Here is a 20356-nt window from a genome sequence, read left to right as displayed (position 1 = left end):
AAAACAAATTCTTTTTTTATATGGAGAGCATAATTACTGTAACTGTATATATTATCACTGAATCAATAAACCCAAACAAATAAGTCACCTGCTTGCTTTGTTATTGTCTGCTATTATTATTATTATTATTATTCATGTGTGTGTGTGTGTGTGTGTGTGTGTGTGTGTGTGTGTGTGTGTGTGTGTGTGTGTGTGTGTGTGTGTGTGTGTGTGTGGTAGTAGTAGTAGTTTGTAGTTTTCTTATAGAATATACATTCGGTTCTTTGAATTATCAAAGGTTAATCTTAGTCTTAGTTAAGGTTACTCTTTAAAACACAACGTTTTGAGGTACAGAATCCCTTCTCAAAAAAAGGAGGGAACTGATGTGGGTCAGCGTAAGGCTGATTTATACTCCATCGTGTGTGACACACCAAAAACAGCCAATCTAAGAGCTCACAACTCGTAGCTTGTAAATCGGCTATTATCGGCATGTGACACTGTCATACAATGAAGTATAAATGAAGCATTCGACTGTGCATGACCCTCTGTATAGTCCAGAGTTTGTATTCTGTGCCTGTGTGTCCATGCTGAATGGTATGGCCATACCAGTTCGCAAGATTATAAAGAAAATTAACTACAGATAGGCTACCTACTATAGGCGGCAAAAGGTGGTTAAATATGGAAAAAACAAAAGGCCAATCGATGTAGGCTACTGGTCAGATGTATTTGGGAGGAGCCTCCTGTATAAAGCCTGGTGGAACATCAATCCAGGGCTCTCAGGTCGGTCACCATGAAGATACTCGGGATACTAATAGTTGTTGCTCTGTTCCTGGAGACTGTCTCCACGACATCTGTAAGTTGACATTTCTACAGTCATATGAAGTGTTCGTTTTTCACTTTAAATAAGTGCACCTGATACAATAATAATTTGAAATACATATAATTTAATCATGATCACTAAAATAGTGACAGCACAGTCACTATGGAGAATGGATAACAACTAACTTATATCTCAAAGTGGGGTCCTTGAGGGAGTTCCAGGGGGTCCCCATGAAAATGTGTTAATATAGCATCCACATCAGTTTAACGACTTTAACCCTAAATACATCCATTATTTGATAATAACTGATATATAGGCTCACAATGCGTCACAATGCACGGTGAGCTTGTAGATTGGCTTTTTTTATTTTTTTTATCTAAAATTTGAAACACAAATGAAACACAAATCTTGTATGTGGGTCGCTGGCACGAAATATTTTCAGATGGGATCTACAGCCATTTTGGGGTCCTTGACATGAAAATGTTTGAGAACCACTGCATTAACACATTTTTTTGTATTGTCGTGTCCATAAAAATGTTAAATCTGAATACACCAACTGATTCAAACCTTAAATTAAACAGAATTGGACTGATGGGACTTTTGGCCTCCACAGCTGTCACTCTCACCAAATATATATTGTAAAGGTTATATGATGCAATGCACAAGAAAATATATTGTCCCTACTGTAATGTCAGATTTGCACTGTTTGTAGTTTATAGTCATTTTGAGTAATGGAGTCTAAAGCCAGGTTCAAACTAATTAATTCACTCCCATTCCTTCCATTATTGTACAGCCATGTGCATAATTAATCAATGATTTATCATTGAAAAATCCTGTGCTGTCTTTGAATAAACAAAACACGTCGCCATATGACAGGTGGTAGGCTACCAGCAAACGTTGTCGGACCAACTGGTTCCAGATCAACTTCTACCTCGAAGACCCTTCAATCCAAATTGTTTAACATTAAGACCGGGAACGCATCTGTGTCATTTTTAGATTTCTTTGACTATTCAAAAATAGCAGATATACAAGCTCATAGCGCGGCACCGAGTGCCGCGCTACAAGCTTGTAGATCTGCTATTTTTTTTAAAGCAAAAGAAGCAAAGATTTCAGTTAAAAAATGTTCGCTTTAAAAGAATAAAGATTTGCACATATTTTCAAGATTTTTCTAAAATATCAGATATACAAGCTCATAGCGCGGCACCGAGTGCCGCGCTACAAGCTTGTAGATCTGCTATTGTTTTTGTCGCGCTATGAGCTTGTATCTGATATTATCTGATATATACTTTTTAGCTAAAATATTAAAAGGACACAGATGCGTTCTGGATTTAATGTGTTTAATGTAATGTATAGCTTGGAGTGGTGCACACAGAAGGAGGCATGGTGGAAGGGGAGAACATTCGGCTTGGATTTGGTCGTCATATGGACGTCTTCAAGGGCATTCCCTTCGCTGACATCCCTGGGAGGTTTGAGAAGCCTAAGCCTCACCCCGGATGGGATGGTGAGTAGAAACCATTTCAACATCTTATTGAATACTTCTATGGATTCAGTTGCATTCATTGTAAGTCTACTTACAACTGAATGATGGTAAATTGTAATGTAAGGTCTTGTATATAACACTAACCTGTTTAAAAATGGGCAAAACTCAAGAAACTGTACTTCTGAAGGATGTTACAGTGGTGATATGAGTGAGGTTTCCTGTCAAACACCTTGAGCGCCCTCTTGTAGAGCTGTTCTACGGGTTTGAGAATCATCACACCTGTGAAAGACCAGTTTGTGAAACAGTAATCAATGTGTGATAGGATCATACAGTGAAGGCAGGATCTAGCAGCACTAACTGCCAGGAAGGGTCTAATTTGTTTAAAATGATTTAAAAACAAAGGTTGAAATTTATTGTATTTGTGACTTTCTTCACATGTTTTTTAAAAGTTAGGGTCAGGACTAACATGACTCCAAGGTACTTGAACTCTGACACAAGTTCCTCCCCAGTATTAGGACAGACTGTAGAAAAACTGAGTAAATCGAATAAGATAAGATCAGGGCTGTATTACAAATGAGGTTACAGCAAGTAGGACTTGTTAATCATTTACTTCCCTGCCCAGACCATTCCTGCCACCACTGCAGAGGACTGAACTGGCAACCTTCCTGTCACAAGCATGCATGTTCCTTAAACCTTTAGGCTGCCACCATCCGATCACCGCTGTTTCTTGTCTCAGGTGTTCTAAAGACCACCTCATACAGAAAGAGATGCCTTCAGAGCACGCTGCTCATGACTTCTACCCGTGGCTCAGAGGACTGTCTTTACCTTAACATCTGGGTTCCTCAAGGACGTACAGGTATAACCTCAGTGCTTTTAATTCTTCCATAAAAGATACATGTCATTTCTGAATAACTGCTCAGCAGAGTAAGTACAGTACAATGTTCAGTCTAGGAACAAATGCATGGAGTGCCACTTGGGTGTAAAACTGTGTCCCTCGTCCCTCTGGTGCTCTTCAGTTTGGGGATCCTGGTAGTTCAAAGTTATTGAACAAAAACATATGAGCCGTGAAGTATTAAAATCTTTTAAAATACATTACCCTCTTGAGTACCTGAGATGTTTTTCCAGTAACTTTAAACTAGAGTATAATATCAAGGTTGATAACCAAAATGTAGCATTATGACAAAATCTCTGGTCCTTCTCTTACTAGTATCTAGTAAGCTACCAGTCATGGTTTGGATCTATGGAGGAGGATTCCTTGCCGGAGGTTCTATGGGAGCTAATTTCCTGGATAACTATCTGTACAGCGGACAGGAGATTGGTGATAGGGGAGATGTCATTGTAGTGGCATTGGCCTATCGGTTGGGACCCCTGGGCTTCCTCAGTACGGGAGATTCTAGCTTACCTGGTAGGTTTCAACGCATTTTCTATTTTATACCACAGTATACAAAAGGCCATATTCTAGTGATGTGAGTTTAGTCATATCGGAAAATGATGTATTACTTCCCAGATACTGTATGTGGGTGTTTCTTTGAAGAAAGCGGCTTCTAGCTCACAGCACAGTTTTTACGTTAACAGGAAACTATGGACTGTGGGATCAACATGCTGCCATTGCCTGGGTACACAGGAATATTCAGTCCTTCGGAGGAGACGCTGACAATATCACAATCTTTGGCGAGTCTGCTGGTGGTGCAAGTGTCAATTTCCAGGTTAGCTGGACATTTGACTTGTATATATATATGGTATAAAAAGGTATTTTTATAAGACCTGTTCTTGTTTTTTTTGTTACTGATTAAGAATATTTACAGGATGAATTGTGTCTCTCTCTCTCTCTCTCTCTCTCTCTCTCTCTCTCTCTCTCTCTCTCTCTCTCTCTCTCTCTCTCTCTCTCTCTCTCTCTCTCTCTCTCTCTCTCTCTCTCTCTCTCTCTCTCTCTCTCTCTCTCTCTCTCTCTCTCCCTCCACACACAAGATTGTCAGTCCTCACAACAAAGGGCTGATCAAGAGAGCCATCAGCCAGAGTGGCGTTGCCCTTTGCCCATGGGCCGTTAACAAGAGCCCTCGGAGGCTGGCGGAGGAGGTAGCAAACAATTCCCTCCCCTGTGTTCTGTTCTGACTACTTTGTATTATATCTATATTATTTATTCATAATATGATCTCTATAGTATTTTGCCAATTACAGGTATGTAATATCAAAACCCTGTATGACGGTCATTGTCACATGACGAGTCATGTTTCTGCAACAAACAGTTGTAGCCAATTGCGATATGAAAATGATGCATATTTATCATATGACTCCAGAGATAATGTGTACCGATTTGTGTGAGTTCTGGAAACAATCTGTGGGAGCAAAAAGTGTGTTTTGAAAACAACAACAAACAAACGGCCTGGCATAGTGCCACCATGAGGCGCTATGCGCCATCTTCCTTGAACTACTGGGAGTGTTCATGCAAAGATTGCTACCAAGCCATGAAGTAAGTAAACATTCATCCTTATCTATAGGTTGCGCTGAAGGTCAACTGTCCTACTGATGACAACATGGCAGCCTGTTTGAAAATGACTGATCCTGTGCTCCTCACCATGGCCGGAATTCCCAACCTCTCTAGCTCACCTGATAGTAAGTACTTCACTAGACAGCCAGCTGCCACCGGGCTGTCTAGTGTCAAGGCGAAGCAGCAAAATAGCAAACTGTGGACATTTATAGAACTTAGTGGTTGTAATCTCTAGAGTTTAAGTTATTTGCACAGAAATGTAATTAATGATTTGGACATGTGAGATTAAAAACACCCCCCACAAACCCCATCTTGATATACTCAAGGTACTTGAAATTGAATGGAAATATTCAGTAATAGTATACACTGTAGTACCAGTGATTCTCAAGCTTTTGAATATCAAGGACCCCCCGTTTGATATATATTATTAGGCCACAGGCCCCCTTTGATACCATTTTTTAAATCTCTGGGACCAAAATCTACACTGTGAAATCCATGTTAATTTAACTCTGTGAGTGGCTGTACACTCTCAGAGTAAGAGACCCTGTACACTCTCAGAGTAAGAGACCCGTAAGACCCCTGGTGGTCCCCGGACCTGACGTTGAGAACCACTAACAAAGACTACAAAATAACATGGATCCCTCCCCCAGACCCCCTTCTGCACAACTTGGACCTTGCTCCTGTGGTTGACGGAGACTTCCTTCCGGACCATCCTGGCAAGCTGTTCCACAACGCCGCTGACATCGACTATCTGGCTGGTGCCAATGACATGGACGGTCACATCTTCACTGGCATAGATGTCCCCTCAATCAACACCCCGCTGATCGACACACCTGTGTGAGTTTGTCTGACACATAGAGAGAACCATCAAGCCCGATACATACTTTGTTGTACAGCGGTGCCGTGTGTGTGAGTGTGTGTGTGTGTGTGTGTGTGTGTGTGTGTGTGTGTGTGTGTGTGTGTGTGTGTGTGTGTGTGTGTGTGTGTGTGTGTGTGTGTGTGTGTGTGTGTGTGTGTGAACACTGAGGAGGTATTAGGCTATCTCACCCACAGTGGTTTACCATTAAACCAAATTTTCTAATATGTAATTGCAGGGATGATGTTAAGAGACTCCTGGGTGCTTACACCAGGGAGAAGGGGCAGGCTGGTTTGGACAAGGCCTTCGACACATACTCCTCAACCTGGGCCACAGATCCTAGTCAACAAGACATCAAACAAACTATCGTGATGATTGGGACCGACTACATCTTTCTGATTCCTACACAGGCTGCCCTCTACCTTCATGCTGCCAACGCCACGTGAGAACGTCTTTCTTAGGGTTCGATTAGTTGTTCTTTTTAACAGAGGGGTAGGGGGCATTTTCTTAACCACTTAAACCTTATATACTTTGTGGTACGACAATCGCGAAAGTTGCCGATCTACAAGTTATCAACGTGTCGCAATGCGTTGTGAGCTGGTAGATCTGCATTTTTTTCAGATATTTTACAGATTTAGACAGAATTTGACAAATCCTATATTAAAATTGGCAAATGGGAGGGAGGGCTGGCATGCCGGCCAGCGGGCGGGCGAACGGACCACGGCCACGTCACTCGGACATAACCATAAACAAAAACCACGGCCACTCCACTATGACAACATATCTCAAACCACAGCCTCGTCACATCTCCATAGCGATCTCCATATATGGGCATAATAGGGACATGGACTGACAGATACAGAGACCCGGTTGTCACCACATATCCAACCAATATGCCCATACATGGGCATTCCAATATATGGGCAATTGGGCATGTACTGATGACATCAGGGATCTCCATATGTGGGCATAAAAGGGACAAGGACTGACAGACACATATCTCATATGGGCTTAAAAGGGACACAAGTAAACAGACAGAAACAGACATCTCCATATATGGGCACAAAAGGGACACAGAGAGACGGGTACAACAGGTTCTCTCACAAAGCCCCGAACACTATATGACTCAAGACATATTGGTCGGATCGGCGGTGCCACGTAGCCTATAGAACCTCTCTCCATATTCTAAATTAAATCATCCCCCGAGATCTGCTTCTTTTTCTAATCCTAATCGTGTTTTTTTCCTTCTTTTTTTTCTCGTAAAGTCATGATTATATCCATGTTCCCTTCTTTCAAAGAACCGGTCGTACCTACTCGTATCTGTTCAATGAGCCTAACCGCCTGGGTGGTCTGGCGAGGCCCTACCCAAGCTGGATGGGTGCTGACCATATGGATGACCTGCAGTATGTGTTTGGAAAGCCTTTTACCACACCCCTGGCTTACTGGCCCAGCCACCGTGATGTCTCCGGATACATGATCGCCTACTGGACCAACTTCGCCAAGACTGGGTATAACTTCAACTACATACATACATACAATACAGCTACTTTCTCATGATCATCAGTATGGCAATTGTAGCTTCAGTCATTGTTAAATCCCATGGCAGATCTAAGCAACAGAAAGACATTGATAAGACTATTGATAATATGACTAATATTTTCCCGACAGAGACCCCAACAAAGGAGGGCTTAATGTGCCCACTACCTGGCCTGCATTCACCAGCACCACTGAGAAATACCTGGAGATCAATGCCAAGATGAACAAGAACTCTGTAAAGCAGCAACTGAGGCTGCGCTATGTCCATTTCTGGACTAGTGTCTTGCCCAACCTTCCATAATTAAAGGGTTAAATAATTGTTAATAAACACGATAGTTGCGTATTTGTTGTCAAATACACAACTACTATACAACGAAATCATCATGTCAAAATGTAATTTACTGGCATTCTATAATGGACAAAAATAAACGGATGACATACAGTACGCATTATCAAATGTTGTTTTCAATTGCCATACTGTTCCATAAATGGAAACAGAATTCAAATGAAGTGGATAGCTGTGATAAGACACTAATACTTCATATAGATATTAAAGCAATCTCTTTCTACTCTGTGTAAAAAATACCTAATGAAAAATACAGGTTTTATTTGTTTCTGGGCCTTTATCTTATCTCTAACTTCATGTTTTTGTTGGTTCTTTTGAGAATCAGACCACCTGTTTCCAGGTGGACAGAGTAAAGGTCAGAGTGCTTTGATCTCTAAGCTGACCTCCAGAATGAGGTGCACAGTAAATCCTCAGTGTTAATTTACAACATGCTCTGTATGGCTCCGAGTGCTGGAGAGTACTAACAGGATATGAGAAAGGTTGACGTCTTCCAAAATAGCTGCTTACGGAAAATCTGCAACATCTTTTGGCCAAATAAGATCTCAAATGAGGAACTTTATTAGAAGGCAGCCTGCCTATGTTGAGATAAAGAAACGCATGCTAAGATGGCTCGGTCATGTGTTGAGGATGCCCAATGAAAGGTTACCCAAAGTTGCCTTGAGATGGACCCCAATTGGGAAAAGAAAGAGAGGCAGACCAAAGAACACCTGGCGAAGGAGAGTGATGATGGAGCTGAAGGAGATGGGTCTTTCCTGGGACGAAGCACAGGCCAAAGCACGGGACAGGGTTCAGTGGCAGTGTATATGATTGTGGTCTTATGCCACACGAAGAGGATAAGTAAAGTAAGTAAGTTAATTTACCTCTGAAGAGAGTACAAACAGAAGTAAATGGACAATTTAGAATAGCCTCTTCCCGGGGTTACTGAGGTAAGATATATTTTGATATTGTGCAGCCAAAGGAAAATATACAGAATATTAAATACAGAATAGATGGATGAATACCAACTGAAAAAATGCTGAATGCACATTCAGCATTTCTTCAGTTGGTATTCATCCATTCAGAAGAATGATGAAGTATATACAGTACAAATGGTGGTAAATATGAATTATAACAATTTGAGCTATAGTTACAATTAAATAAATGTACAATAGCATGTGCTCTGTTGGTGAGCAGGTAATTTCAGGATAAAGACACCTGAGTCCTAGTTCATAGCTCTAAGCCTCTCTGTCTCTCTAGAGATAATATGTCATATTGCAAATTGTTGCTTTTGGATGGAAACCTTGCATGTCCAAAACCGTACATTTTCATGAAATGGAAAAAATAATCTGTGTTCATATACAGTATATCCAAGAAGTAGTTCTTATCCAGTCAAAAGCTCTTGTTACTACTTTTCATTGGTTAAATATACACACAAACCCATAGACAGACTAAAACTGGTGACCCTATTTTGGGAATGTCATAATTAAAGTGAATTTCTTCTGGGTTTTATTTTGTAAAAAATATATAAATTTAAAAAAGTAGTAGATACATTCAACATCACTTTTGTGCACCACTGTCATACAACAAAGCATACAATAGGGCATTCATTTATGAAAAAGGATTAAGTAGACACAAGTTTTATGCACGGCAGCGACAAGATTGATACAGATTGATATTCCATGATTAACCCCTGGGGGTCTCTGGACCCCACTTTGAGAACCACTGGTATAAAAGCTGGTGTAAAGCTACTTAAAGTCTTTTTAAAAAATCACTTTAATCACTGTAATCCTGGTCACTATACTGCCTCCCCCTGGTCCGCCGGGGCGCCTGATGGAGGGGAAGGGAAATGGTTGGAATAATGTGTTCCTTCCACGCCAGGGAAACATATCATATTTCACATCTCTTCAGGCATTCTGAAAGCTAGTATAGTTGGGAGTCCAGCCTTTGGTAGTGAGAACTGTCTTGACCTCAATATATGGGCGCGCCGCTCATGGCCTATGGTACAGTATCTTTACAAATAAAATATTAAAATATTATAGTGTTCATATATGGTCACTGGCGGGCAGAAACCTTGTATCTCCATATTTGATATATATTTATGATGCCCTATTTTATACTGAATACTGAATACTAATTGAAAGATGTGATTAATTGAAAAATGACAATTATTTCTTTTTCTCTTTGAATCTTCCGGTCATGGTGTGGTTTTATGGAGGAGGGTTCCTAGTTGGTGGTTCTATGGGGCCCAACTTCCTGGACAACTACATGTACAGTGGACAGGAGATTGCAGACATGAGGAGATGTTATTGTAGACAGATTGTTGACAGTGGGCTATCGTGTGGGGACCCTTGGCTTCCTCAGCACTGGAGATTGTAGTTTACCTGGTAGGTTTAACTACTTAACGGGGCATTGAAAGCCTGGGCTGATTTTGTCATTTGTTTTCCAGTTTAGGTTAACAACTACAGCAAATACACGGCAGGCTAGTAAACAATCAAGCTGCAGCTAATCAACTTAATTATGGATGTGTTAGGAATACCCATAGTCATGGGTGTGCCAATGTGCAAGCATAGACAGTTGTCAACAGTGTTGTGAATGCACAATGACTCACCTAACTCTAACGCACCTACTGTATATTTAATTTTATTAGCTGCAGCTGTGTTTATTACTATGTGACATCACAGTGTATAAGGTCAGACTTATGCAGACGTATGCAGCCTGCCATGTTTTTATTCTGCTGTAGTTTTTAACCTGTTGAAAATAAACTACTAAATCAGCATAGTTTCATCCCGTTAAACACAGTATATTGTATATCATATGTTTACATCCAATGTCACTATGACTATGCATACATGGTACCATATACTGTAGCACCACAAAGGCCTTAAAAACAAGGCTCCAGACATCCCAAAACAAACTGGTCAGGCTACTACTCCCCTGTTCATTTTGCTAGGGTGGGATGGTTCAGGGTAGAGGACAGAGTACAGCAACTTGCAATGGGCCTGGTCTACAAGATACACTACGAGTTAGGCCATTTTCACATTTTCAATCAACTTCGAACTGGTTTGTGTGCTGTAATCAGCACAAATGCCTAACACAACGTCAACATGACTTCACAACACCAACACAGTTAAACAACCCCAACACAACTATACAAAACCAACACAATCATCACAACTACACAACACAACTACACAACACCAACATAGCTACACAATACCAACACAACATCAGCACAACTGCAGAACATCAACACAACTATACACAATACTTAAAATGACAAATACTTAAAATGACAAATTTATGTAAAATGAAATCCTCAGGTTGCCCAGAAGGTTGGTTGCCCCCCCACCGATCTCTCTCTCTCTCTCTCTCTCTCTCTCTCTCTCTCTCTCTCTCTCTCTCTCTCAGACCAACAAACCCTGGTGACCCCGGGCAACTAAGGATTTACAGTAAGCAAGGACACAAGATAAAACATCATGATACATCATAAACACATAATACATCAAATGCATAAACATAGTAATCTAATAATAAAATAACACATAAGTAAACCGATAATAACTAATACATACGTAAACCAAGAACCTATCAACAGCCTACATTGAAACTATACACACCATAGGATGCCAGGCCAACAATGACAGCATCTGTCTACATAACATGCTATCTAAGTTACATTTTAGCCTTTGCATAATCCTGCAAGGTTGTCAAGGCTAGGGCAAGTGACACTATAGACATATAGGGAGGGGTCCCAAACAACCAATCACATATATGGGAGGACGGCTAGCGGTTACTGTATATAAGGCCTGTGATGAAACATATGTTTTCATATATGTACGACCGTACAGGTTGTCTGGGCCAGCCAACATGAAGACATTGGGGAGTCTGATTGTTCTTGCCCTGTTTGTGGGCACGGCCTCTGCAGCATCTGTGAGTCTTCAGTAATATGTACTCTCTGTACCTTAATTAATACATGTAGCAGGCAAAGACTAGTGTGCACATGCACGCACGCACACACACACGCACGCATGCACGGACGCACCTTGGTGTTTTAGATAATATTAATGGGATGGAATTTAGATATTTTATTTTGACATTTGTTTATTATTACACTTTTTTTTTTTCATATAAAATATAGGCATACCATTAAGGTAAGTGAAGGTGTGTGTGTGTGTGTGTGTGTGTGTGTGTGTGTGTGTGTGTGTGTGTGTGTGTGTGTGTGTGTGTGTGTGTGTGTGTGTGTGTGTGTGTGTGTGTGTGTGTGATGTACTGTTTATCATTCTCTTTAATGTGAAACACATGGAGTTTACTTTATATGAAATTCAATAAAATTGGATGGATTTGACAGTGTGACAGTTGACAGCTGTGTAAGCGTAGAAGATGGTGACTGTCTGCCTGAAGATACCACGTTTAAACATACTGTACATCAGTGAGAGCGGAACATTTACAAAGCAATATTGTTTTAGACATTATCTAAAATAGACATGATACATAGCATAATGAGGAAACGTTAGACATACTTGAAGTGGCTGCAGCACTCAGAATTAGTTGTAGAAAGGATTTCATATTAACATGTTAATTTAATTTGTAGCTAGGAGTGGTGAAAACAGAAGGAGGCAATGTGAAAGGGGAGAGCGTTTTTCTTGGAATTGGTCGTAGTATGGACGTCTTCAAGGGAATTCCCTTCGCTGACGTCCCTGTGAGGTTTGAGAAGCCTAAGCCTAACCCTGGCTGGGATGGTGAGAAACAACATGACTCTCATGTCATTCATATTGACGCCAGTACTGTGGCTGCATTTTTTATTACATGTTGTATTCTATTTGTTTGCATTTGATTAAATCTAGCCTATACTCTCAAAGGGAAATCTCATATAGAAGATCTGATCCAGAATTACATGATGAAAGTGAAAGTGTAAGTGTGTGTGTGTGTGTGTGTGTGTGTGTGTGTGTGTGGTTGATTGTTTGCAAGATAATTGGCAGATTGGCAGAATTCAGGAGGAGTTTTGAAAGATTGTATGATTCTGTGACAGACCCAGATTGGTGCTGTCACAGAATTAGATTTACTTTAACTGGTAAAACATTTTTTTCTCTTGACCTCAGGCATACTGAAGACCGTATACTACAAGCCGACATGTATGCAGGTGAATCTAAAGGGCAATGCCCGTGGCAGCGAGGACTGTCTTTACTTGAACATCTGGGTTCCTCATGGCCGTCAAGGTATAATCTCAGTGGTTTTAATAATACATAAAAATAATAAATAAAAAAACAGATAAAATAACAGATTTACAGTTCGACATCAGTTATTTAATCAGTTATTTTCAGCAAACGTATTTTCAGTCATACGATAAAGTATAAGTTAGGTTTCAACAGTAAACTTGTGAGTTCCCCAGACATGCATCACTCCAACACACATTCTCCTTCAATTAGAATGTGTCTATTTGAATTGAATTAAATGTATATTAAAAAAATATTTCCACTCAATGTGTAAATATTGTATTCTTTCTGTCTCTAAATGTTTTGTTCAAATGCTTTATCTTTAGTGTCCACTAACCTACCAGTCATGGTCTGGATCTTTGGAGACGGTTCTCTGGTTGGAGGTACAGAGGGGAACTTCCTGGACAATCTGTATGATGGACAGGAGATTGCAGACAGGGGAGATGTTATCGTTGTGACCCTGGCATACCGTGTCGGAACCCTGGGTTTCCTCAGCACCGGAGATGCAAGCATGCCTGGCAAGTATTAGCAATGACATTATTGGCTGTAAATGGTAAATTGACTGCATTTATATGAAATAGAAAGCTCTTGCTCATTTGATTTTCCTATTTGTCTCGTCTGTTTAAGAAAGTAGGTAGCTGATATATTGCACTTTTACCTTAGCGCTAGGTATGCTCTTAGTTGCTTGTTTTAGAACAGAATGCACTTAAGACTTCTGGTGATTAGTAGTTTTCTTGCCTACCTATGTTGAATGCACTTATTGTAAGTCGCTTAGGATAAAAGTGTCTGCTAAATGACTGTAATGTAATGTTCTTGACAGGAAACTATGGTCTGTGGGACCAGCAGGCTGCCATCGCCTGGGTTCACAGGAACATCCGTGAATTTGGTGGAGACCCTGACAACCTCACCATTTTTGGACAGGCTGCTGGTGGAGCGAGTGTGAGCTTCCAGGTAAGTGGCTGGTGATGTTGGTTTAACCATATGAACCCTTACCTAGCCAGTGGTGGTCAAAGCACTCAACCCCAGTACTTGAGTCAAAGTATATATACAGTACTCCCGGTCAAATTTGTTCTTGGGTTAAAGTACTAGATTACTTACTTTAAAAAAAAAATTAAGAAGTACTTTTTCTTTTAATATTTTTCCAAGATATATCAATAATAGTAGTCTAATAATAGCAAATTTATAAGCTCATAACCCACCGCACGTTATGAACATGTAGATCAGCTACGTTAAATATATTTGAAATACTGTAGGCATAATGGGCCTCATGCAGCAACCGTTCTTAAGAGGAAATTTCTTCTTAAACCCACTTAAGACGTTTTTAAGAAGATTTTGGTATACTCCAATGTTTTCTTAGCTGATCTGTTCTTAGGTAAGAACAGAATCTATGCACACTGAAGAGCCCTCTTAGGGTGGCCTTTGAGTTCTTAAGTGTGACATGTTTGTGCAAAAATAATGTATTCTCGAAGTTTCTTCAATTCAGTTGTATAATAAAGGATTTAAATTACAATAACATTTTTTATCATATCTTTAGAGCAGTGGTTCTCAAAGTGTGGTCTGGGGACCCCCAGGGGTCCTTGAGGGAGTTCCAGGGGGTCCACAGCAAACGAGGAACAGTTTAACCACTTTAACCCTATTTTGAACTTTGTTTGAAAATAGCCGATCTACAAGCTCACAACGCGTCCCATTACTTGCCATTTTGAGCTTGTACTGTAGATCGGCTATTTTCTAAACATTTTGATAAATCTTGAACATTTTTCCCTGGCAGAAAATATTTTCAAATGGGGGTCTGCCCCAGAGGGATTGGTAATTTCTCCCTTTCTGTCATACTTCGGAATTCTGGGCAGTTTATTTCGAATTTTGGAAAGAACTGAAAGGTCCCTGATATTTGTGTAGTTTTTACATTGTGTTAGGAAGTGTAATTCTGTCTCTACAGCTCCCTCATCACACTGACAGCACAGCCTCTCCTCTCTGGGCAGCCAGGTCTGTCTGTGTCTGCCCTTCTCTATTGCCAAACTATGATCACTCAGTCTGTACATTGTCAATGTTTTTCTCAGGTTTTTTTTTTTATCAGTTACTGTGCATAGGTAGTCTGCCACAGTATACTGTCTGTTTAGGGCCAAATATGTTTCTAGCTTGTGTTGTGATTGTGTAAGTTCATTCCAATAAGTGATGTATTTTTTTTTTTTTTAGTTTTAATTTGGTTACGTCTAATCTTCTGAGTGATACTGAGTTGCTTGATTTAGGTGGTATGTGTGTGTGTGTGCGCGTGTGTGTGTGTGTGTGTGTGTGTGTGTGTGTGTGTGTGTGTGTGTGTGTGTGTGTGTGTGTGTGTGTGTGTGTGTGTGTGTGTGTGTGTGTGTGTGTGTGTGTGTGTGTGTGTGTGTGTGTGTGTGTGCGTGCGTGCTTGTGTGTACAACAGACTCTCACACCCCACAACAAAGGTTTAATCAAGAGAGCCATCTCCCAGAGTGGGGTTGCTCTCTGCCCCTGGGCGGTCAACAGAAACCCTCGGGAGCTAGCAGAGGAGGTAACGTGTTCAAATCATGAAAATATATTAAACATGTATTAACATTAACCCTACCATTAACCCTGATTTTGTTTAGTTCTTCCAAAGAGATTCAAAAATAGTTATTTGTCCTACGACAAAGTATATAGACTTTAAGTAGTGAAGAAAATATCCGCCCAGGCGCCCACCCCTATTACTTTTACCCTCATCTCCAGGTTGCCATGAAGCTCAACTGCCCCACTGATGATAACATGGTAACTTGTCTGAAAATGATAGAGCCGGAGCTGCTTACACTGGCCGGTACCATAGACATGACTGGAACTCCTCTGAGTGAGTATTCCATCAAAAAGCATCACATAGTTTGCTAGGGAAGTATGATTCTATGATTCTAACACTATACGGTGAAATGCTGCAGAAAGAGTGTGGAGCAGCCAATGTTTCATGTTACCCTCGTTCATCCTAAGAACTTGAAAGTTAAGTTTACGCCAAACAACATTCGAGGTAACAATATCATTGTAGAATATTGTGTGAGTGCATTTTATGTGGTCATACTGTGACCTGTTGTGACAGAGCACTGATTAGCTACATTTCATCTTATCCTAAACTATGATCAGGGAAATAAGCTGTGACTCACCTTAACCCTATTCTTGGGGGAACATTTGCCAAGAAACAGCAGATGTACTGACAATTTTGAACTGTAGCCACAACGTGTGGTGGTAGCATATTGTAGTCGTCCCTGTCTGTTCGTTTGTGTGTGTGTGCGTGCCGTGCATGTGTGCATGTGTGCGTGTGCGTGTGTGTGTGTGTGTGTGTGTGTGTGTGTGTGTGTGTGGTTGATTGTTTGCAAGATAATCTGAGAATGAATGGTCAGATTTTCATGCAACTAGGAGGGAATGCTTATTAGGCTAGCATGAATACACTACTAACTTGATAGAAAAGGTCCATAACTTGAGAACAGATGTCCAGACATTCATGGGACTTGGTGGGAATGATCAATAGGCTAAGGCATGTGCATGCACATCCAATCTCACTCAGGTGCTGGACAAACAGCGATGCAAAAGAAAACGTTCAACGTTTCGTTTTAGTTGAAGCAATAAACAAGTGGTGCTGAGAAATAACCAGTGTTGCAGACTTTATTCCTTTTCTAATGATCAATAGACCGCCTCAAAGAGATGATTACATTGAGGATCAAAAAGGACAATACACAATGTAGAGTGTAAAACAAGAGATGTTGGTGTAGGCAGGTTTTGCGCTCCAAGATACATTTGCTCAATTTGAGGATGTGAATTTTAAGGTGCAACATACTGTAAGACTGTGGGTCATGGTTGTATTTACCTCCTCCAGGCCCCTTTGTTTATAATCTGAAACTGTTGCCTGTGATTGATGGGGACTTCCTTCCTGATGAGCCTGCAAAGCTTTTCGCCAACGCTGCTGACATCGACTACATTGCTGGTGTCAATGACATGGACGGACACCTCTTTACTGGCATCGACATCCCCACCATTAACAGTCCCAACGCTGAGACCAATGTGTGAGTATCAATGGCAGTATCAAAGACAGTTGGGCTTAAAGCTGCAATCCATATGTTTCATTTCCTAGCTCAAACCCTGGTCCTCCGTGTGAGTGCCACAAGTTCGACCACTGAGACAATATCTGGGCCAGTTTCTGTCCTGCTTGCTCCGGGGAGAAATCGAATTTCGAGTTCACCCGAACTCGCCACCTGATTGGCCAACTTTTGCTGTCAATCACAGAACGATGAGCGAGGAGGGGCTTTACCAGGCTAAGGACGCTGATAGGCTCGTCCACTTGGTGGACGACGAAAAAAAGCCAAACAAGCCCTCATGCCAGACTCCTTCCTGAAATCAAATGGAAATGAGATTTTCCGGAGGGAGGGGCTTTACCAGGCTAGGATATTGCAGCCTGCTGTAGCCAATCACAGTGGCATTTATCAATGCAACGTAGAAACCAGCTTAAATTCAGGCCCAGGAATCAGCGTACCACCAAGTCCACGTGTGATTTATCAAGCAATCGTATACAGCCAAGCAATCCCAGCGAACAATTCGAGGCTTCATAAATATGACAGCTGAAACCGACCGTCATTTAAATAACACGTCCTTAAATATTATCGAAACCTGATTTTACCACATGAACGACCGAAATACAACCAAACAAAGTATGGAAAGCCAATAAGAAACTTACTTGCAAGTCCAACTGTGTAGCATTTTGGCACACTGTGGAAACAGCAGTCTTTGCCAGTGGGATTACCATGTATTCCGTGACGCATTCCCGTAACCCATTACTTAGCAGTGCGTGTTCCAGTTACAATAAAATAAAGCAATCATACCATAGCCATAAACATCCATGTTTATGGAGTCAACTTGTCAAATTATTAGACAATGCTGCACTGTCTACGATGGAACAAACTGGTGCAGGCAAAACCTACACGTCCACAGACGAGAGATCTGAGGGGCCATACGCTCAAGTCAAAGTCACAATAGATCCCGAAAGGGACGGTGATCTCGGTGTACGCCCGTTTTTTTGGTCTGTGCAACCTTGATAAATGAGGGCCAGTGTGCGGAATTGGGTTGGATCATATTCTGCAGATAGGGTGTGCCATGCCCTTTGGCTGCCTAGTAGGACATCAGCAGGACATTGAAGTAAGTGGATGGAAGCAGCTACCCAGAGTCAATGATGTGAGTGAAGAAGTGGGCCATAGCATGTCTAGCACGACATTCGGGATCAGTTTATAGGTATGATGAGAGAGCATGCAGGCAGACCAGCAAGGGGCAGTTGTCAAACCTGGAGATAACTGCCTGGATAAGGAGCTGAGCAGACCTCTCCTTGGTGAGGAAGGGACTGATCCTCCAGATTTTGTACGGTGCAAACCTAAGATGGAGTTATTCTGTAGATGTAGTCTCGCGTAGCCAGACAACTATTCCACAATCTCTGAATGCTATATAGAGTCTGGAACTACAACTCCCGAAATCCGAGAGAGGAAACTGTCACTTCCGTTCACGAAAATATATTTTAAAATATCTTTACATTTTATTTTTTAATTTCCATTTCTGCTAAGCAGCAAGCTAAATATACTTAGATGATTTAGATTTATATTAGGATAAATGTGCGCGACTGTACGACAAAACGAAAGTGGGGAGGAGACTTCCCATCCGGTTTATATTCTGCTCATGATCAGAGCTTTCGAGTCCCAGACTGTATGACCGGAAACATTTGAAAATTGTGGGAGGCAACAGTCTGGCCATGCGAGACTACTGTAGATGTAGTGTAGGACAACCTCTTTATCTTTTGAAATCTCTTTTCTTTGATTCTTTTGTCACATTGCAGGGAGGATGTGAAAGATCTCCTTGGTTCTTATACCAAAGAAAAGGGTAGTGCTGGCCAAAATGCATCTTTTGTTCTCTATTCTTCCACCTGGGCATCAAATCCTATCCAGGAGTTAGTCAAGATAACTGCTGTGGACATTGGAACTGACTACATCTTCCTGGCTCCTACCCAGGCTGCACTCTACATGCATGCTGCCAACGCCAAGTGAGAGTTTTAATGTCTGCACATTAAAGTGTGTGTTCATTTAACTCTGAGAGTGTACAAATGCAAGGTCTGTTTGTTTGCATTTGTACACTCTCTTAGTAATAAATGGATGAATTAACACTGAGGAATTTACTGTGTAGTTAAGATGTATGTGCATGAGTTGTAAATGTGTAACTTTTTATTTCATTTTTACAGGCCTGGAAAAAGTAAGACATGAATACAAATACATGTCCTAAAGTTTCAGAAATCTCATGGAAATCGGTTGTTTTTTCAAATGGAAAACTTCCAATAAACAACTTAAATGTCTCATTTCTTTTTAGCAAGCAATGGGAAAAGCGTCACTATACCTAGGGAATTAAGATGATATGTTAACTAAAACATTTTAACAACAGAATCTGTGCATAACTATAGTCCCAGGTTTTCAGAAGGTGGCATACCCATTTCCTGGTAGTACAAAGTATAAACTATCCTCTAGTGCCTCTAGAACTTGCCTGACCACATTTCTTTTTTAGCATGTTTTTGGTAAAGTGATAACTATGTCCTTATTTACTTCTCATCCCCATCAAAGAACCGGCCGTACCTACTCGTACCTGTTCTCTGAGCCTAGCCGCATGGGTGGTCTGGGGAAGCCAAGCTGGATGGGTGCTGACCATAGGGATGACGTGCAGTATGTGTTTGGAAAGCCTTTTACCACCGTGGGCTACTGGCCCAGCCAACATGATGTCGCCAGATACTTCATTGCCTACTGGACCAACTTCGCCAAAACTGGGTATATCTACAACTACTGACATACAGTACAACACACACACACAAATGCTTAAAAGACTGGGTAATGACAGGTAAGCTACAATGACATCAACGTTTACCTCCGGGGATCAATAAAAGTATATCTTATCTTAAACCAGTATCACCATTAAGGTAATTTAGATAACACATTTAAGCTAAATATTATTAGATTATGATTAAATTGTTTGTTCATTTATGGCAATAAAACAGAATGTCAGATACATATTTAACATCTTTCTTTTCTATTTTTTATATAATTCCAAACAAAACTGATTTTGAATGTATATTGAGAAGGTAGAAATGTAATCCATTGAATTTCCACATAATGCCTTTGATTCATATTGTATTATATGACAGTTATTCTCATGGGGGTATTTCTTCTCTGTTGCAGGGACCCCAACGACGGAGGGCTCAAGGTTCCAGTTAACTGGCCTGCATTCACCGGCGTTGGCCATCATTATCTGGAGCTCAACGCCAGGATGAACAGGAACTCAGTGAAACAACTGCAGAGACTTCCTTATGTGCAATTCTGGACCAATGAATTTCCCAACATGGAGTCAGCCTCTGAATAAGGATCTGCCACATTAAGTTTCTACAGTGGGCCTATGTTATACTGTACTACGACAGTGTTGCTTACCAAAAAGATGAGTTCTTTCATAATTAACTGTACTCACATTATCACTGAAACAATAAACCCAATCAAACAAGTCACCTGCTTGCTTTGTTATTATCTGCTATTATTAGCTCTATGCTATACTTCATAATATCCGCCAGGGGTTGAGATAATGTGCGTGCATGCGTGCGTGCGCTTCTGTCTG

General features: G+C 40.9%; 2 protein-coding genes across 2 annotated transcripts; both read left to right on the top strand.

Annotated features, from left to right (window-relative positions):
* Positions 1–769: 769 nt before the first annotated feature.
* On the top strand, positions 770–7460 carry LOC311037716 (bile salt-activated lipase-like; the record flags this gene model as incomplete). The annotated part of the gene is made up of 11 exons (XM_084046981.1): positions 770–832; positions 2153–2300; positions 3016–3135; positions 3487–3684; positions 3855–3985; positions 4248–4355; positions 4778–4892; positions 5418–5604; positions 5862–6065; positions 6922–7131; positions 7292–7460. 11 exons carry the CDS (start codon positions 770–772, stop codon positions 7458–7460), a joined length of 1653 nt encoding a protein of 550 aa, XP_083903107.1.
* A 2220-nt stretch (positions 7461–9680) lies between these two features.
* Positions 9681–20110, top strand: LOC311037839 (bile salt-activated lipase-like; the record flags this gene model as incomplete). Its single annotated transcript, XM_084047129.1, has 12 exons — positions 9681–9751; positions 11333–11414; positions 12076–12223; positions 12584–12700; positions 13024–13215; positions 13518–13648; positions 15120–15227; positions 15422–15536; positions 16551–16737; positions 18549–18752; positions 19321–19521; positions 19930–20110. 12 exons carry the CDS (start codon positions 9681–9683, stop codon positions 20108–20110), a joined length of 1737 nt encoding a protein of 578 aa, XP_083903255.1.
* Between the last annotated feature and the right edge of the window lie 246 nt (positions 20111–20356).

The sequence above is a fragment of the Gymnoscopelus microlampas genome (genome assembly GCF_963454915.1).
Source record: "Gymnoscopelus microlampas genome assembly, chromosome: 21".
NCBI classification, from domain to species: domain Eukaryota; kingdom Metazoa; phylum Chordata; class Actinopteri; order Myctophiformes; family Myctophidae; genus Gymnoscopelus; species Gymnoscopelus microlampas.
This window is presented reverse-complemented; position numbering and strand designations above follow the sequence as displayed.